We start from the raw sequence: 15740 nt of genomic DNA on the forward strand, positions 1-15740 counted from the left end.
ACAGGACGCAAACCAAAAAGGTGGAGCAACTAACGGTGTTGACACTCCACATCTATCAAGACAACTGACACTCTTAAATAGAACCTGGACCAGCTCAGGTGAAACACCTTCCCACTAACGAGATGGACAAGCCAGCACAGGTGTAACACATACTGACTAACGAGGTGACACCAATCAGTATGTGCTAACGAGCTATACGTGATAAAGTCCAACCTCAAAACATAAATGGAAAAACCAAAGCCTGTAACACCTTCCCCCTGAAGACAACAAATATATCCTATGTTTTTGTTGGACAAGTTTGCTTACCACCAACAGAAAACTTCAATTTCACATTATAATCAACTACAATGCTTCACCTTCTACAATATAAACATGGTGTCTACTGGCTGTCAACAATTAAAAACAAGAAAAAACTAATTTCTAAATAACTCACTAGCTTCTAGAACTCTCGTCTTCCTAAAACTCACTAACTTCTAGAACTCTCGTCTTCCTAAAACTCACTAGCTTCTAGAACTCTTGTCCCCTTGGAACGAGTCCAAACAAAATTAATCTCCAATAGGAAAAACATGCAGTCAAAATAAATTGTAATCCATGGCAACGCACTGGCTAAATGCTAAACACAAAACTTTTTGACTGCACCCCCCTGAAGACAATCAACAACCAAGTTGTCCTTACCACAGACATGTCTGATTTCAAGAGGAAACTCCTGCAATATCCGTAGTAACTTTCCACCTCACTGCAGAGCTTCTCTCTCTCTTCAGGGTTCACTAGATAGGCATGTTGTTGGATCGGGGCCCAATGTCAAGACACACTTTTAACATGTCCAAATCAATAACCAATATGCAGAAACAGTTTGGGATAAATTGAAAACCTAACATGTGGTATACAGTATACACAAACATCTGTCACAATAATTGTATTTTTTAAAACAAGCTCCTTATAAACTGCACAAGCACCAGAAACGCTGTTGTTTTGACAAGTAGCAATAAATCACTGATATCGATTAGGGGGGAAATCAGGTTGTTCGTGCTGTTGAAACTAAAAACAAAAAAAAACATGGAAATGGGAGATATATTTAACCTCACTGGTTAGAGGACAACCTGCAGAAGACAGTCAGCTACATTTTGGAGTGATGCATTTAAATGTAGGGGTTGCTAAACAAAGGAACGCAACACTTATTTGTCATCACTCATCGATATCATGTTAAAATCTATTGTGTGACAGAAGGGAGATGAGGTTGCACGTTCTGTTAAAACTAACAGCTCAAAAACCACACAGAATCTGGGAATAATGTGTACATCCCTGATTAGAGGACAATTTGTGGTAAACAACTAGGTACATTTTGAAGTGTTGCATTTTGATTCAAGTGGGTCACCAACATGGTAAGTGTAACACAACTCTTTTTTTGTTAGTCACTTTTTGTTAAATCATATGAATAGTACTCTTCCATTTCAGAGCCTGGATTTTCCCCCTGAGGCTAATATCCATATCATGTTGAAATCAATAGAACAGGGGACAAACGTTTAGGGTTCTACATTATGACATCATTAAAATACTCATACTACAATGTTTAAACATTCTACATTATGACATCATTAAAACACTCCTACTACAATGTTTAAACATTCTACATTGTGACATCATTAAAACACTCCTACTACAATGTTAAAACATTCTACATTGTGACATTATTTCATTGATATCATGAAACAACTCCTTCATGTATTTTATGTTTAATCAGAGATCTTTTATCAGAGTATCTCTTCCCCTGTGTGTGTCCGCTTGTGTATATTCAGGCTGTTTGGCCGAGTAAAACTCTTCCCACATTGATCACAGCTATAAGGTTTCTCTCCCGTGTGTGTGCTATGGTGTATAGTTAGATAGCTAGAAGTAGAAAAACTCTTCCCACATTGATCACAGCACGGATTCTCTCCTGTGTGTGTTCTATGGTGTATAGTTAGATAGCTAGAAGTAGTAAAACTCTTCCCACATTGATCACAGCTATATGGTTTCTCTCCTGTGTGTGTTCTCCAGTGTTTTGTTAGAGAGTCAGATGTAGAAAAACTCTTCCCACATTGATCACAGCTATATGGTTTCTCTCCTGTGTGTGTTCTCTGGTGTAGAGTTAGATGGCTAGATTTGGCAAAACTCTTCCCACATTGATTACAGCTATAAGGTTTCTCTCCTGTGTGTGTTCTCTGGTGTATAGTTAGATAGCTAGAAGTAGAATAACTCTTCCCACATTGATCACAGCTATATGGTTTCTCTCCTGTGTGTGTTCTCTGGTGTGCAGTCAGATGGCTAGATTGAACAAAACTCTTCCCACATTGAGCACAGCCATATGGTTTCTCTCGTGTGTGATGTCTTTGATGTATTCTAAGTTTTACTGAATAGTTGAATCTTTTACCACAGTCAGAGCAGCAGTGAGATTTCTTTCCTGTGGGTCTCTGCTGGTGTTTCTTGAGGTGTTCGGATCTGGAGAGACTTTTCTCTGCCTCGTCAGCATCATGATGTAGTTGAGACTCCCCAGAGATTCCACGATAGTCACATCTCTCTCCTGTGTGAACAACAAAGTCAGACAATTAAAGGCCCACAACAGCAGAAATCCACTGTTTATTTGAGGTAAAAGGTGATGCCCAGAGGTTAAATTATTTTACAATTGTCTTAAGACAGTCAAATCCTAAGCAGTGTGCCAGACGACCTTTGATCTCCAAAAAAGCCCCCTTTCTGTGTTTGCTAAATTTGCAGCACGAGGGCGATGCACACACAATTTGATTGCAGAAACACCTCCCTGCTAATGAGGAAATCACTAGTTATGGATGTAGTATATCTGGTAATGAGGAAACCGATCGTTATGGATGTAGTATATCTGCCTGGAGCAAAAATGGTGAGCAAAGATTTTAGTTTTCCACAATGTATTCTGAATATTACAGCGCAAGATCAGGAGTGCTACTCAAGGAAACTCACATTAAGCTCTGTGTCTATTCACTAATTCACCACCGTGGGGAAAACTCAGGGGAGTTCTCATAGGCTGACAGCAAAAAATAGCCTCCATTTACAGGTTGCTTATGAGTGCATTTCACATTACTTTTGGAATATAATTGTAAGGCTCGCTTGAATCTCCTGCTTAATATGTTTGTGTTATTGTCGCAAATCAACTGCTTTATACTTATAAAACACTTCAACCAGTAAAATGCTCTTTAGCTAGCTTTGCCATCATCATGAAACTGAGGGTTTGTACATTAACATAATTAGAGGTCGACCGATTATGATTTTTCGACACCGATACCGATTATTGGAGGACAAAAAAAGCCGATACCGATTAATCGGCCGATTTATTTAATAATAAAAAAGTTTTCTATATATCATACACACACATTTTTGTAATAATGACAATTGCAACAATACTGAATGAACAATGAACACTTTTATTTTAACTTAATATAATACATAAATACACACACACACACACACAGCTCTGAAGTGACAATGATACTGAAGAGTCTGCTTAGGAGACAAATACTCTCAACTGTTTGAATAAAATTAGAGTTTAAGTTACCTGTGATGAATGTTGAAAACAAAAACTGTAATTTCTATATGCAGGAAATCCTATTTTAATAATGGACATGGTAAGAATAGACGACCAAAGTGCGAGTCATAATTCCAATGACACCTTCTAGCAAAATCTGAAAAGCGGTTCCTTCATTTATTCCATAGGATATTTTTTAGATTCACTTAAAATAAGGTCTGTGTTTCGTGTAGGCTTACACCACCTTGCCAATTTTATAACTGTGTAGATATCCATAGGACAAGGTAACTCTGATCAATATTGGCTAAATATAAGCGAAGATCATTTTTTTTTGTAGAGTGGATTTATGAAAATATGTTGACAAACGTTACCTTATCCTAGTGAGATTTACACGGGTATCAAAACGTCGAGGCGGTTTAAGCCTGCACGAAACACAGACCTTATTTGAAGTAGATCAAGACATTCTCTATGGAAGACATGAACGGTAAAATAACGAAGGAACCCCTTTCAAGTTCAGCTGCAAGTTATTACAGGAAATATAACGCGTCGACTATTTCTCTCTAAACCATATACCTTTGACTAATCCGGAAACTATCACCTCGAAAACAAAATGTTTATTCCGTTCCGTATTTTATCTAACGGGTGGCATCCATGAGTCTAAATATTCCTGTTACATTGCACAATCTTCAATGTTGTCATAATTACGTAAAATTCTGGAAAATTACTTCGCAAAGAGCCAGGCGGCCCAAACTGTTGCATATACCCTGACTCTGCGTGCAATGAACGCAAGAGAAATGACACAATTTCACCTGGTTAATATTGCCTGCTAACCTGGATTTATTTTAGCTAAATATGCAGGTTTAAAAATATATACTTGTGTATTGATTTTAAGAAAAGCATTGATGTTTATGGTTAAGTACACATTGGAGCAATGACAGTCATTGATTGATTGTTTTTTATAAGATAAGTTTAATGCTAGCTAGAAATTTACCTTAGCTTACTGCAATCGCAGCACAGGCAGGCTCCTCGTGGAGTGCAATGTAATCAGTGTTAGAGCATTGGACTAGTTAACTGTAAGGTTCAAGATTGGATCCCCCGAGCTGACAAGGTTAAAAATCTGTCGTTCTAGAACGTTCCTAGGCCTTCATTGAAAATAAGAATGTGTTCTTAAAGACATGATAGATCAGATGCAGTATATAAATGAGTGAGATCTGTAGAAAGACAGAGTGGCTGTGGAATGTGCTGGGTGGACGGGAGGAGATCACAGGATTGCTATAGGGGAAGCGGATGGACATCTGTGGATTAGGCGAAGGAGGGGTTGAGGTCAGGTCAGATCCCCTGAAGGGAGTAATAAGGGTTTAGTATCCTGTTACCCTCTTCCTGTCGACCCAGAAGATGTAAGGATTGGAGAGAAGGAGGAGTGTCCAAAGTGGGTTGTATATATACTTGTGATGGTGAGCACATGTTTTTGTCTGAACTACGGCTGTAACGACCCTTTGGGAAGAATTCAACTTGGTTAAGCTTCTCTAGTGTCCGTTAGTTATTTACTCTGAAAAATTAGAACCTAACACTATAATTACTGTTCCCTGAAGGAGGGAAATGAGGTGCTGTTTGGTCCCACTCCTTCCTGGGTCGGTGAAGAGCGGTATTAAATTTAAGGAATAACCCGAGCCTCACGCTCATCACCTGTGGAAGGCGGGGCTTCCAGCGAGGCGTGGATTTAATAGTATGTTGTACCTAGTTTCCCTACTTCAGGGAACAGTAGTTATAGTCATAATGTTACCCTTGTCATATGATGAACTTCAACTTAAATAAGGGATCTTGCTGTGGGACAGTTTTTTTTGTATTCTGAAATGCACTTGAACTACGTATCATTTAGTGGCTCCTTATGTTACGCTGGGAAAACAGTTTTCATAGGCACAGAACTACTAAATCATTTCAGAGTTTGCTATATCCAATGTTTTTTAACCGAGTCACCTTGGATTCCAAGATGGCGTAGCAGTATGACGTGTTTGTTGTTTTTTTTCGTCATTTTTTGTATATATTGCAAAATATTTCAATCTCTTTTTCCATGTTTAAATTAAATATACCTTCCGGCAACCCGCCTCACCCATTATGATACGGATCTGCTATTTTTTAGACCTTATAGCTACAACCTCCATCAGCAGCTAGCCATCAGAAGCTAACCAGCTAATTAGCTACTAGCTATTTAGTCATTGTTAGCCACTGCCAGTGGCCTTTACCTTTTTAGCTCAGACACCAGCCGCTTTTAGCCTGGATAATACCTGCCAGTCTGCACAGTGCAATATCAACCCTGAGCATATCGGACTGTTTTTCTCCACTACATCACCGTATTCCTGCCGTAAGCTCTGGACCATTACACCAGATAATCGCAGCTGGCTAGCTGCTACCGAGTGGCCCAGCCTCGAAGCTAGCCTTGAGCCAGGCCCATCTCCCGGCCTGCTCAGTGGACCCTATGATCACTCGGCTACACACCTGATGCCTCCCAGACTCTTCACTAAGACGACTAAAAGCCACTACATCACCGGATTCCTGCCGTAAGCTCTGGACCTTTGCACCGGAGTGGCTATAGTGGCTAACGCCCTTGTCCCGAAGCTAGCACCAGTTAGCCTCGAGCCAGGCGCATCTCCGGGCTAGCGTAGTTTCATGCATGATAACATCAGAAGCCTACTCCCTAAGTTTGTTTTACTCACTGCTTTAGCACACTCCGCCAACCTTAATGTCCTTGCCGTGTCTGAATCCTGGCTTAGGAAGGCAACCAAAAATCCTGTTGTTTTTGTCTCACTGCTTTGCTTTATCTTGGCCAGGTCGCAGTTGTACAGTGGAGCAAAAAAGTATTTAGTCAGCCACCAATTGTGCAAGTTCTCCCACTTAAAAAGATGAGAGAGGCCTGTAATTTTCCTCATATGTACACTATGACAGACAAAATGAGAAAAAAAATTCCAGAAAATCACATTGTAGGATTTTTTTATGAATTTATTTGCAAATTATGGTGGAAAATAAGTATTTGGTCACCTACAAACAAGCAGGATTTCTGGCTCTCACAGACCTGTAACTTCTTCTTTAAGAGGCTCCTCTGTCCTCCACTCGTTACCTGTATTAATGGCACCTGTTTGAACTTGTTATCAGTATAAAAGACACCTGTCCACAACCTCAAACAGTCACACTCCAAACTCCACTATGGCCAAGACCAAAGAGCTGTCAAAGGACACCAGAAACAAAATTGTAGACCTGCACCAGGCTGGGAAGACTGAATCTGCAATAGGTAAGCAGCTTGGTTTGAAGAAATCAACTGTGGGAGCAATTATTAGGAAATGGTAGACATACAAGACCACTGATAATCTCCCTAGATCTGGGGCTCCACGCAAGATCTCACCCCGTGGGGTCAAAATGATCACAAGAACGGTGAGCAAAAATCCCAGAACCACACGGGGGGACCTAGTGAATGACCTGCAGAGAGCTGGGACCAAAGTAACAAAGCCTACCATCAGTAACACACTACGGCGCCAGGGACTCAAATCCTGCAGTGCAAGACGTGTCCCCCTGCTTAAGGCAGTACATGTCCAGGCCCGTCTGAAGTTTGCTAGAGAGCATTTGGATGATCCATAAGAAGATTGGGGGAATGTCATATGGTCAGATGAAACCAAAATATAACTTTTTGGTAAAAACTCAACTCGTCGTGTTTGGAGGACAAAGAATGCTGAGTTGCATCCAAAGAACACCATACCTACTGTGAAGCATGGGGGTGGAAACATCATGCTTTGGGGCTGTTTTTCTGCAAAGGGACCAGGACGACTGATCCGTGTAAAGGACAGAATGAATGGGGCCATGTATCGTGAGATTTTGAGTGAAAACCTCCTTCCATCAGCAAGGGCATTGAAGATGAAACGTGGCTGGGTCTTTCAGCATGACAATGATCCCAAACACACTGCCCGGGCAACGAAGGAGTGGCTTCGTAAGAAGCATTTCAAGGTCCTGGAGTGGCCTAGCCAGTCTCCAGATCTCAACCCCATAGAAAATCTTTGGAGGAAGTTGAAAGTCCGTGTTGCCCAGCAACAGCCCCAAAACATCACTGCTCTAGAGGAGATCTGCATGGAGGAATGGGCCAAAATACCAGCAACAGTGTGTGAAAACCTTGTGAAGACTTACAGAAAACGTTTGACCTCTGTCATTGCCAACAAAGGGTATATAACAAAGTATTGAGATAAACTTTTGTTATTGACCAAATACTTATTTTCCACCATAATTTGCAAATAAATTCATTAAAAATCCTACAATGTGATTTTCTGGATTTTTTTTCTCATTTTGTCTGTCATAGTTGAAGTGTACCTATGATTAAAATTACAGGCCTCTCTCATCTTTTTAAGTGGGAGAACTTGCACAATTGGTGGCTGACTAAATACTTTTTTGCCCCGCTGTAATTGAGAACTTGTTCTCAACTTGCCGACCTGGTTAAATAAAGGTTAAATAAAAAAATATCGTAACTTTATTTTAGTCACAAAATCATTCTTCATTTCCGAATGACAGTCGCATGACAAAAATCAAGACATGCAACAACAACCAAAGTGCTTCTTCATTCATTACTCTGGTAAAGACAGTTATGCCGTGCTCCACGTTGGATCCAACATCCATACTTTGGTCATAATGTGTAGAGAACTGTTCCTTGATGGATAGGCTATTGTACAACACACAGAGCTATTTTCCTTTATTTGTTGTTAGATGAAGTTACGGGCCAATTTGGCAAACCGTGTACAATCCCTCATTGTCAGGCTGATGGAAAAGCTAGCCAAAGAGCATTTTACTGGTTGAAGTGTTTTTTTAAAGTACAAAGCGGTTGATTTGCGATGATGACACAAACATTATATTAAGCAGGACATTCAAACGAGCCTTACAATTATAATCCAAAGTAGTGTGAAATGCACTCATTAGCAACCTGGAAATGGAGGTTACTCCCCTGAGTTTCCCCCATTCACATTCAGAATACATTGTGAAAAACTAAAATCTTTGCTCACCATTTTTGCTCCAGGCAGATATAGTACATCCATAACTATCGGTTTTATCATTAGCGGGGAGGAGTTTATGCAATCAAATTGCCCTCGTGCCGCAATTTTAGGAAACACAAAGGGGCCTATATTGGAGACCAAAAGTCGTCTGGCACACTGCTTAGAGTTTCAACAACATGAATATCTTATTTCTAGTCTACATTCATCGATGTCACTACTAATGTGAAAACAAGACAAAATATAACTATTGTTGCTCATTTTAAGACAATTGTCAAATAATTTTAACATTCATTACAGACGTCAATTGTTGTACAACATCATGGCTACGCTGTTGGCATCATTTTTACAGTGGATTACTGCTGTTGTGGGCCTTTAATCATCTGTCTGACTTTGTTGTTCACACAGGAGAGATACGGGACTATCGTGGATCCTCTGGGGAGCCTCAACAACCTCATGATGCTGACAAGGTAGAGAAGAGTCTCTCCATATCAAAACACCTCAAGAAACACCCGCAGAGACCCACAGGGAAGAGAACTCACTGCTGCTCTGACTGTGGGAAGAGATTCACCTCCTCATCAGGCATTAAAATTCACCAGAGAACACACACAGGAGAGAAACCTTATAGCTGTGGTCAATGTGGGAGGAGATGTACTAGATCTAGCCATCTAACTCTACACCAGAGAACGCACACAGGAGAGAAACCTCATAGCTGTGTTCAGTGTGACAAGAGATAGTTTGATAAAAGATCTCTGATCAAACATCAGAAAATACATACATGAAGGAGTTATTTCATGATATCAATGAAAAAATGTCACAATGTAGAATGTTTTAACATTGTAGTAGGAGTATTTTAATGATGTCGCAAACATAGAATGTTTTAACATTGTAGTAGGAGTATTTTAATGATGTCACAATGTAGAATGTTTTAACATTGTAGTATGAGTATTTGAAGGAATTTCACAATGTAGAAGCCTAAACGTTTGCCCCATTCAATTGATTTCAGCGTGATATGGATATTAGCCTCAGGGGAAAATCCAGGCTCTGAATTGAAAGAGTACTATTTATGTGATTTAACAAAAAGTGACTAACACAAAAAGAGCTGTGTTACACTTACCATGTTGGTGACCCACTTGAATCAAAATGCAACACTTCAAAATGTAGCCAGCTGTTTTCTACAAATTGTCCTCTAACCAGTGATGTACACATTACTCCCAGATTCCGTGTGGGTTTTGAGCTGTTAGTTTTAACAGGACGTGCAACCTCATCTCCCTCCTCTCGGCACAATTGATTTCAACATGATATCGATGAGTTATGACAAATAAGTGTTGCGTTCCTTTGTTTAGTGACCGCTAAATTTAAATGCAGATCTCCAAAATGTAGCTGACTGTCTTCTGCAGGTTGTCCTCTAACCAGTGAGGTAAAAGATATCTCCCATTTCCATGTTTTTTTGTTTAGTTGTGTTAGTTTCAACAGCACGAACAACCTGATTTCCCCCCTAATCGATATCAGGGATTTATTGCTACTTGTCAAAACAACAGCGTTTTTAGTGCTTGTGCAGTTTATAAGGTGCTTGTTAAAAAAATACAAGTAATGTGATTATTGTGGCAGATGTTTGTGTACATAGCACATGTTATGTTTATGTTTTCAATATATCAGAAACTGTTTCTGCATATTGGTTATTGATTTGGACACGTTAAAACTGTGTTTTGACATTGGGCTATCCCCCGTAGAAAATTTTAATTGAAAAGACGTTGAAAATAAGACTATGCAATCAAATATTTCATATTTACATTTCATGAAACATTTAGTATTCATAATTATTTATACAACCAGGGGCCTGTTGCACAAAACTAGGATAAGGGATTAAGCCAGGATATCTTGGTGATCCTGGCTCAATTGATCCGTAATCCGGTTGCACTAAAGATGGATAGGGGGCAGGAGGATATGTTATGGTATAAATTACCATGGAGATTTATTCTGTGGAGCTAGCCTGCTCCAGACCAGGCTAAATTCCAGGATCTATTTAATCTCATCCCTAATGTCAGTCAGCAGTCACCACAAATGGAAACCAATAGTTATTTCACTGCTCACTATACATTGTTATCACATATAACTAGACCCACTGTTATTATTTAAACGTTTGTGATCATTAATTTCAATGATTTTGGATAAAAAATTATTTTTAGATGATGTTGCTATCATTAGATAATTTACAGTTTCCCATAGACTATAAGGCTATATATAAAATGATAGAATATTAGGGCCACAGAGGGGAAAAAAACACAAGTCATAATATTGTAACCAGTTGTTTTAAAGGAGGACAGTTGTTAAAATGACAGATGTGGGGCATTTCGTGAAATTGTACTTCAGTATGGTTTCATAAACAAAGACATGCTGATGTGCCAGAATATTAAGTATCACATTGTCATAAGTATCAAAACTGTAAAAACAATATGTAGCTTTTCTGCAGAAAGAACCAGCCTCATAAATTTATGACTTTATCCTTTTTCTTCAGTGTGGCCCTAGTACTCTGTCATATAAACAAATACACATTCCATATGAATATAAAAACACAATGTGTAACATTATGTTCCTTTATTGAATAAGGACAAAACAAAGCAGGTAAACCATCAGCTCCTTTCGAAACTGAAGTCACAGTGACTCTACAAGATGGAAAGCACAGAATCCAAGCATATTATACAAAATGATACATACACATTCAAAGGTCTGTATATAACACACCCTGCATGTCTGCACACTAAAATAAATGCAGGACAAATCCATACACATCAACTGAACAGACAAATGAATGGATGCAGTAGCCTCCCTGCAGCCTTGTATTACACACAGTATACCGCACAAACATCATAAGAGGCCAAATTCGTCAAAAAACGAACCCAAAAAAACTCAAATTACTCTGCCACCGCAGGACATATTTAACCAAAATTGAAAGCACACATACTAACTAAAATAATTCAACACATATTGGTCCCTCAGCAGCCGACCACTGTCGTCATCAGGGAAGATTGCCGGATTGTCCCAGTCCATGGCTGGTGGCACTCTGGGGGCCCTCTCCTTCCTCAGGCAGGCCACATTGTGGAGGACAGCACAAGCCACAGTAATATCACATGCCCTAACAGGGCTGACCCTTAATTTGTGAAGGCAGTGAAAGCGTGCCTTCAGGAGGCCAAAGGTCATTTCAACTCTGGCCCTGGTCCTGGCATGGGCATGGTTGTAGGCCTGCTGTGCTTCCTGGGGGTCTGTGAAAGGTGTCAGGAGAAAAGGCTGGCAGCCATACCCCCTGTCTCCCAGCAACACACCAGAGAATTCACCTGTCAACACAAAATCTCATCATTACTACCTCATAAACACAGTGATATTCTTGACACAGCCATGATGGTTATAAATAGGGGTTGTGTGGCTTACCTTGTGATAGGCACTGATAGATTTCAGAGGCCCGAAAGATTCTGGAGTCATGGACTGAGCCAGGCCATTTTGCCACAACATTGCTGATCACACAGTCAGCATTGCAGACCATCTGAAATCATAAGATGAGGAATATTACACCAATCAATGCACATCACTGGCAATGCAGAGTGTTCGTCAATGGACAATATCAAAAAGTTATGTTCACCTGAACATTAATGCTGTGAAAGGATTTCCTATTCACAAAATCGGCCTCATGGGCACCTGAGGGGGCTTTTATCCTTATGTGTGTGCAGTCCACTGCACCAATGACATTGGGGAAACCTGTCACACAAAGTAATGAGTATCCTACTATGTGTTAACAGTTGTCCTGTAATTTGTAGATCCTCTTACCTGCAATCCTATAGAACTCCTCTTTGATGTCACAGAGTCTTCTGTGGCCAGGGAAGGAGATGAAGACATCTGCTAATGCTTTGATAGCCAGACACACACTCCTTATTGTGCAGCAAATTGTGGCCTTGTTCAGCTGTTCTGCATCCCCCACTGAGTACAGGAAGGCTCCACTAGCAAAAAAGCGCAAGGCCACACAAACCATTTGCTCCACACTCAGTGCATGGCTCCGTGCAGTGCGGTGCTTAATCCTGGGACCCAGTAGTCTGCATAGATACCTGATGCCATCTGCAGAAAACCTGTATCTTTCATATAGATGGTCATCAGGGAAGGCCAGTGGGTCCAACCGGTCCCTGAAGACCCTTTCTCGCCTGAAGGCTCTCCTCAGCACAAGTGCTTCTTCATCCACCACATCTCGCACGAATGGGCATGCCATTGTCAGAGCAGAAAGGAACACACAATTTTGGGCCTTCATATAGGCTAGTGGCCACACCTGGTGCTGGGGGGGTGGGCAAAAGAGGGCGATGCCTTATAACGATGACTTGGTTGTACTGATTGCTGGGAAAATAAAAAAAACCTTAGAAAGATGCCACCGTCCTGTGTGCTCACAATAAGAGCTCATATGTCATGGCTCACTTGACTTTACGAGAATATACCTAATTTTTATTTTGAGCTGTGTCATCTTCTTGGAGCTGGGGGAGGAAAGAAAAATAATGATTAATACATTTGTGTTACAGTTAGCATACAGTGTACATTGAAGGCATATCTCACCTCCCTCTCAAGTTTTTTTTATTTCAAGGTCCAGTTTCCTAATTGTCCTCTTTTTTATTTCGGACTCCAGTGCAAGATTTTCCATCTTTTTCTTCTTGTACTGAATGTCTATGTCTGCCAGTTCTATTTGGCGCCGGAGGTGGTTGCCATACAACTTTCTGATAGCTTGTGAGCTCTGTGAACACAATACAATTAGCGCAGCTGGAATTTGGCAGGATGTGGTGTCCTTTTATTAATACGCACTATGTTGCCAGGCTGGTTTTCCCACTGTATAGCATCTGGGTCCTGTAAAAGAAATTCGATTTTTTGATTTTGATGAGGACTCCTCACCATTGTAGAGTAAATAGTACTTTCACAGTCTTAACATGATACCTCATGCCTTCTGGAATCCAGAGAGATGGTCTCCTCCTCATCATCGTCTCCATCATGTGCTGTTGCTGCTGCACTGGGGCCTTCACCCTATCACATTTAATCGGATTCATATTGAAGCTAGTAGACAAGACATGCCAGGCCTACAGTATGCCTTTGATGGAGTACTCACTGGATCAGCATCGTCTGGTGCTTGTGCTGGTGGCTCTAACAGGAACACAGTGCTGCCAGACACTGCAAGGCAATAGGTAAACCAAAGTCAGACAGTCCAAATTGATTCAATATGAATGTGGTTGTATCCCATGTAGAGATGGAAGGACATACCTTGAATGAAGCGGGTGGCATCTTGGGAGGAACCTATGCTCGTCTCTTTCCCCCCAGGGATCCCCTCTAAGACGGGCCTGCCTTTATTTAGCTCCAAGGCCATGTCCTCTGCTGGGGTAAGGTCAGCCTTTGGTGACCCACCACCCGTGCCTTGTCTGTGGGTATTCTTTTTCACTGCTAAAACAGTACAGACAATGTGTGAGCAGGCACCTTCTGGGTACAATATATGCTTGTGCTTTGTTAAATATTAGTCAGGGACCATACCATTCTGCAGAATGTTCTTGTATTTGATTTTGACCTGCTGCCATGTCCGTTTTGGCCCGTTCATGTTTAATCTACACACACACACACACACACACACACACATTTAATGGAGTCACACTGCAAAAAATTACTTGGTATTTTTGTCTTGTTTTCAGTAAAAATATCAAAACATGTATCATAGCTTTATACAGTGTGATGGAGTTACTTTACACAATTTCACTCATATCTGCAGTGCATTTCAATTAAAAATTTAACCGTTTCATAATTACAGTACAACTGCATTTTTGGAGATGTGAATTAAATATTTGAATTGTAATTGTGATGTTTCAGCGGAGCGGTGAGTGTGTAATTGTGCACTACTTACGCATTCAGGCGATCTGCAATACTTTGCCACGCTTTTTCTCTTTGCTTTATCACTGTGGCGGTGTTGCCTTTCTTCTTAATTATATCTTTTACCTCCTCGTATGCCTCCATGAGGATTTGTGCTTCCGACGGTGAAAAGTACGCGGCTCTAGTTGCCATGGTAAATCAGTTAATCTGTGATCTGTGGCGGGGTCTATTTGAGTGAGCCGTGAGCGCGCACCTATCCAGGATTGGTTTCACCTGGCTTAATGAATCCGTGTCTGCTCATCCTGGCTTGGTCTTTGTGCAACCAATTAAGCCTGGACGCACATGTTTTGGCTTCATTGAGCTCAGCTGAGTCATTTATCCCGGATGTCTTAATTCTACTTTTGTGCAACAGGCCCCAGCTGACCATTTTTTGGTACAATTATATTGACGTTATTGCCCTGCTTTTAGAATAGCAGGGTTAATTCTCAGATGTGCCAACCCAAATGTACTAGAGCATGACATTGGGGACTGGGCCCCGATCCAACAACATGCCTATCTAGTGAACCCTGAAAAGAGAGAGAAGCTCTGCAGTGAGGTGGAAAGTTACTACGGATATTGCAGGAGTTTCCTCTTGAAATCAGTCATGTCCGTGGTAAGGACAACTTGGTTGCTGATTGCCTCAAGGGTGGGCAGTCAAAAAGTTTAGTGTTTTGCGTTTAGCCAGTGAGTTGCCATGGATCACAATTTATTTTGACTGCACGTTTTTCCTGTATTGGAGATGAGTTTTGTTTGGGCTCGTTCCAATGGGACGAGAGTTCTAGAAGCTAGTGAGTTTTAGGAAGAAGGGGAAAAAATACTGTACATACATTTTTAGTTAGATGAGAGTTCTAGAAGATAATAGTTTTTTTTGTCCTATTTTTAGTTGTTGACAGCCAGTAGACACCATGTTTATATTGGTGAAGCATTGTAGTTGATTATAATGTGAATTGTTTTCTGTTGGCGGTGAGCAAACTTGTCCAACAAAAATATAGCATATATTTGTTGTCTTAAGGGGGAAGGTGTTACAGGCTTTCGTTTTTCCATTTATGTTTTGAGGTTGGACTCGTCCATATAGCTCGTTAGCAAGTATAGCTCGTTAGCACGTAGGACGCACTGATTGGTGTCACCTCGTTAGTAAGTATGTGTTACACCTGTGCTGGCTTGTCCATGTCGTTAGTGGGAAGGTGTTTCACCTGAGCTGGTCCAGGTTCTATTTAAGAGTGTCTGGCCCAGTGCTCCAGTTGTATTGATAGATGTGGAGAGTCAACACTAGT

The 15740-nt window shown here is 40.7% G+C and overlaps 3 protein-coding genes across 8 annotated transcripts in view; 1 reads left to right on the plus strand and 2 right to left on the minus strand.

Moving 5' to 3' along the window:
• Positions 1-15740, plus strand: part of LOC139567014 (zinc finger protein 180-like) — a 740647-nt gene that overhangs the window by 196367 nt on the left and 528540 nt on the right. The gene's annotated exons all lie outside the window — the stretch shown is intronic.
• LOC139567006 (zinc finger protein 180-like) overlaps positions 1327-15740 on the minus strand; it is a 497856-nt gene continuing 483442 nt past the window's right edge. Inside the window, exon 2 of the mRNA XM_071388425.1 lies at positions 1327-2557. Within this exon, the coding sequence (XP_071244526.1) occupies positions 1752-2557 (806 nt within the window). The 3' untranslated portion in view covers positions 1327-1751. The remainder of the gene's footprint in view (positions 2558-15740) is intronic.
• On the minus strand, positions 10295-14955 carry LOC139567019 (putative nuclease HARBI1). 6 transcript variants are annotated; one of them, XM_071388441.1, is made up of 6 exons: positions 14098-14955; positions 13834-14010; positions 13384-13743; positions 13141-13315; positions 12373-13061; positions 12105-12303 (listed from the first exon to the last, which is right to left on the minus strand). In XM_071388441.1, exons 5-6 carry the CDS (start codon positions 12842-12844, stop codon positions 12170-12172), a joined length of 606 nt encoding a protein of 201 aa, XP_071244542.1. In that variant the 5' UTR covers positions 12845-13061; positions 13141-13315; positions 13384-13743; positions 13834-14010; positions 14098-14955; the 3' UTR covers positions 12105-12169. The 6 variants fall into 6 exon arrangements, with proteins under 6 accessions (XP_071244543.1, XP_071244542.1, XP_071244541.1 ...); XM_071388440.1 differs by having other exon boundaries at positions 12373-12927; positions 13026-13061; positions 13141-13743; XM_071388443.1 differs by lacking the exons at positions 12105-12303; positions 14098-14955 and having other exon boundaries at positions 12674-13061; positions 13384-13425; positions 13513-13599; positions 13682-13743; positions 13834-14069.

Source organism: Salvelinus alpinus, unplaced genomic scaffold (assembly GCF_045679555.1).
Source record: "Salvelinus alpinus unplaced genomic scaffold, SLU_Salpinus.1 scaffold_40, whole genome shotgun sequence".
Classification (NCBI taxonomy): Eukaryota; Metazoa; Chordata; class Actinopteri; order Salmoniformes; family Salmonidae; genus Salvelinus; species Salvelinus alpinus.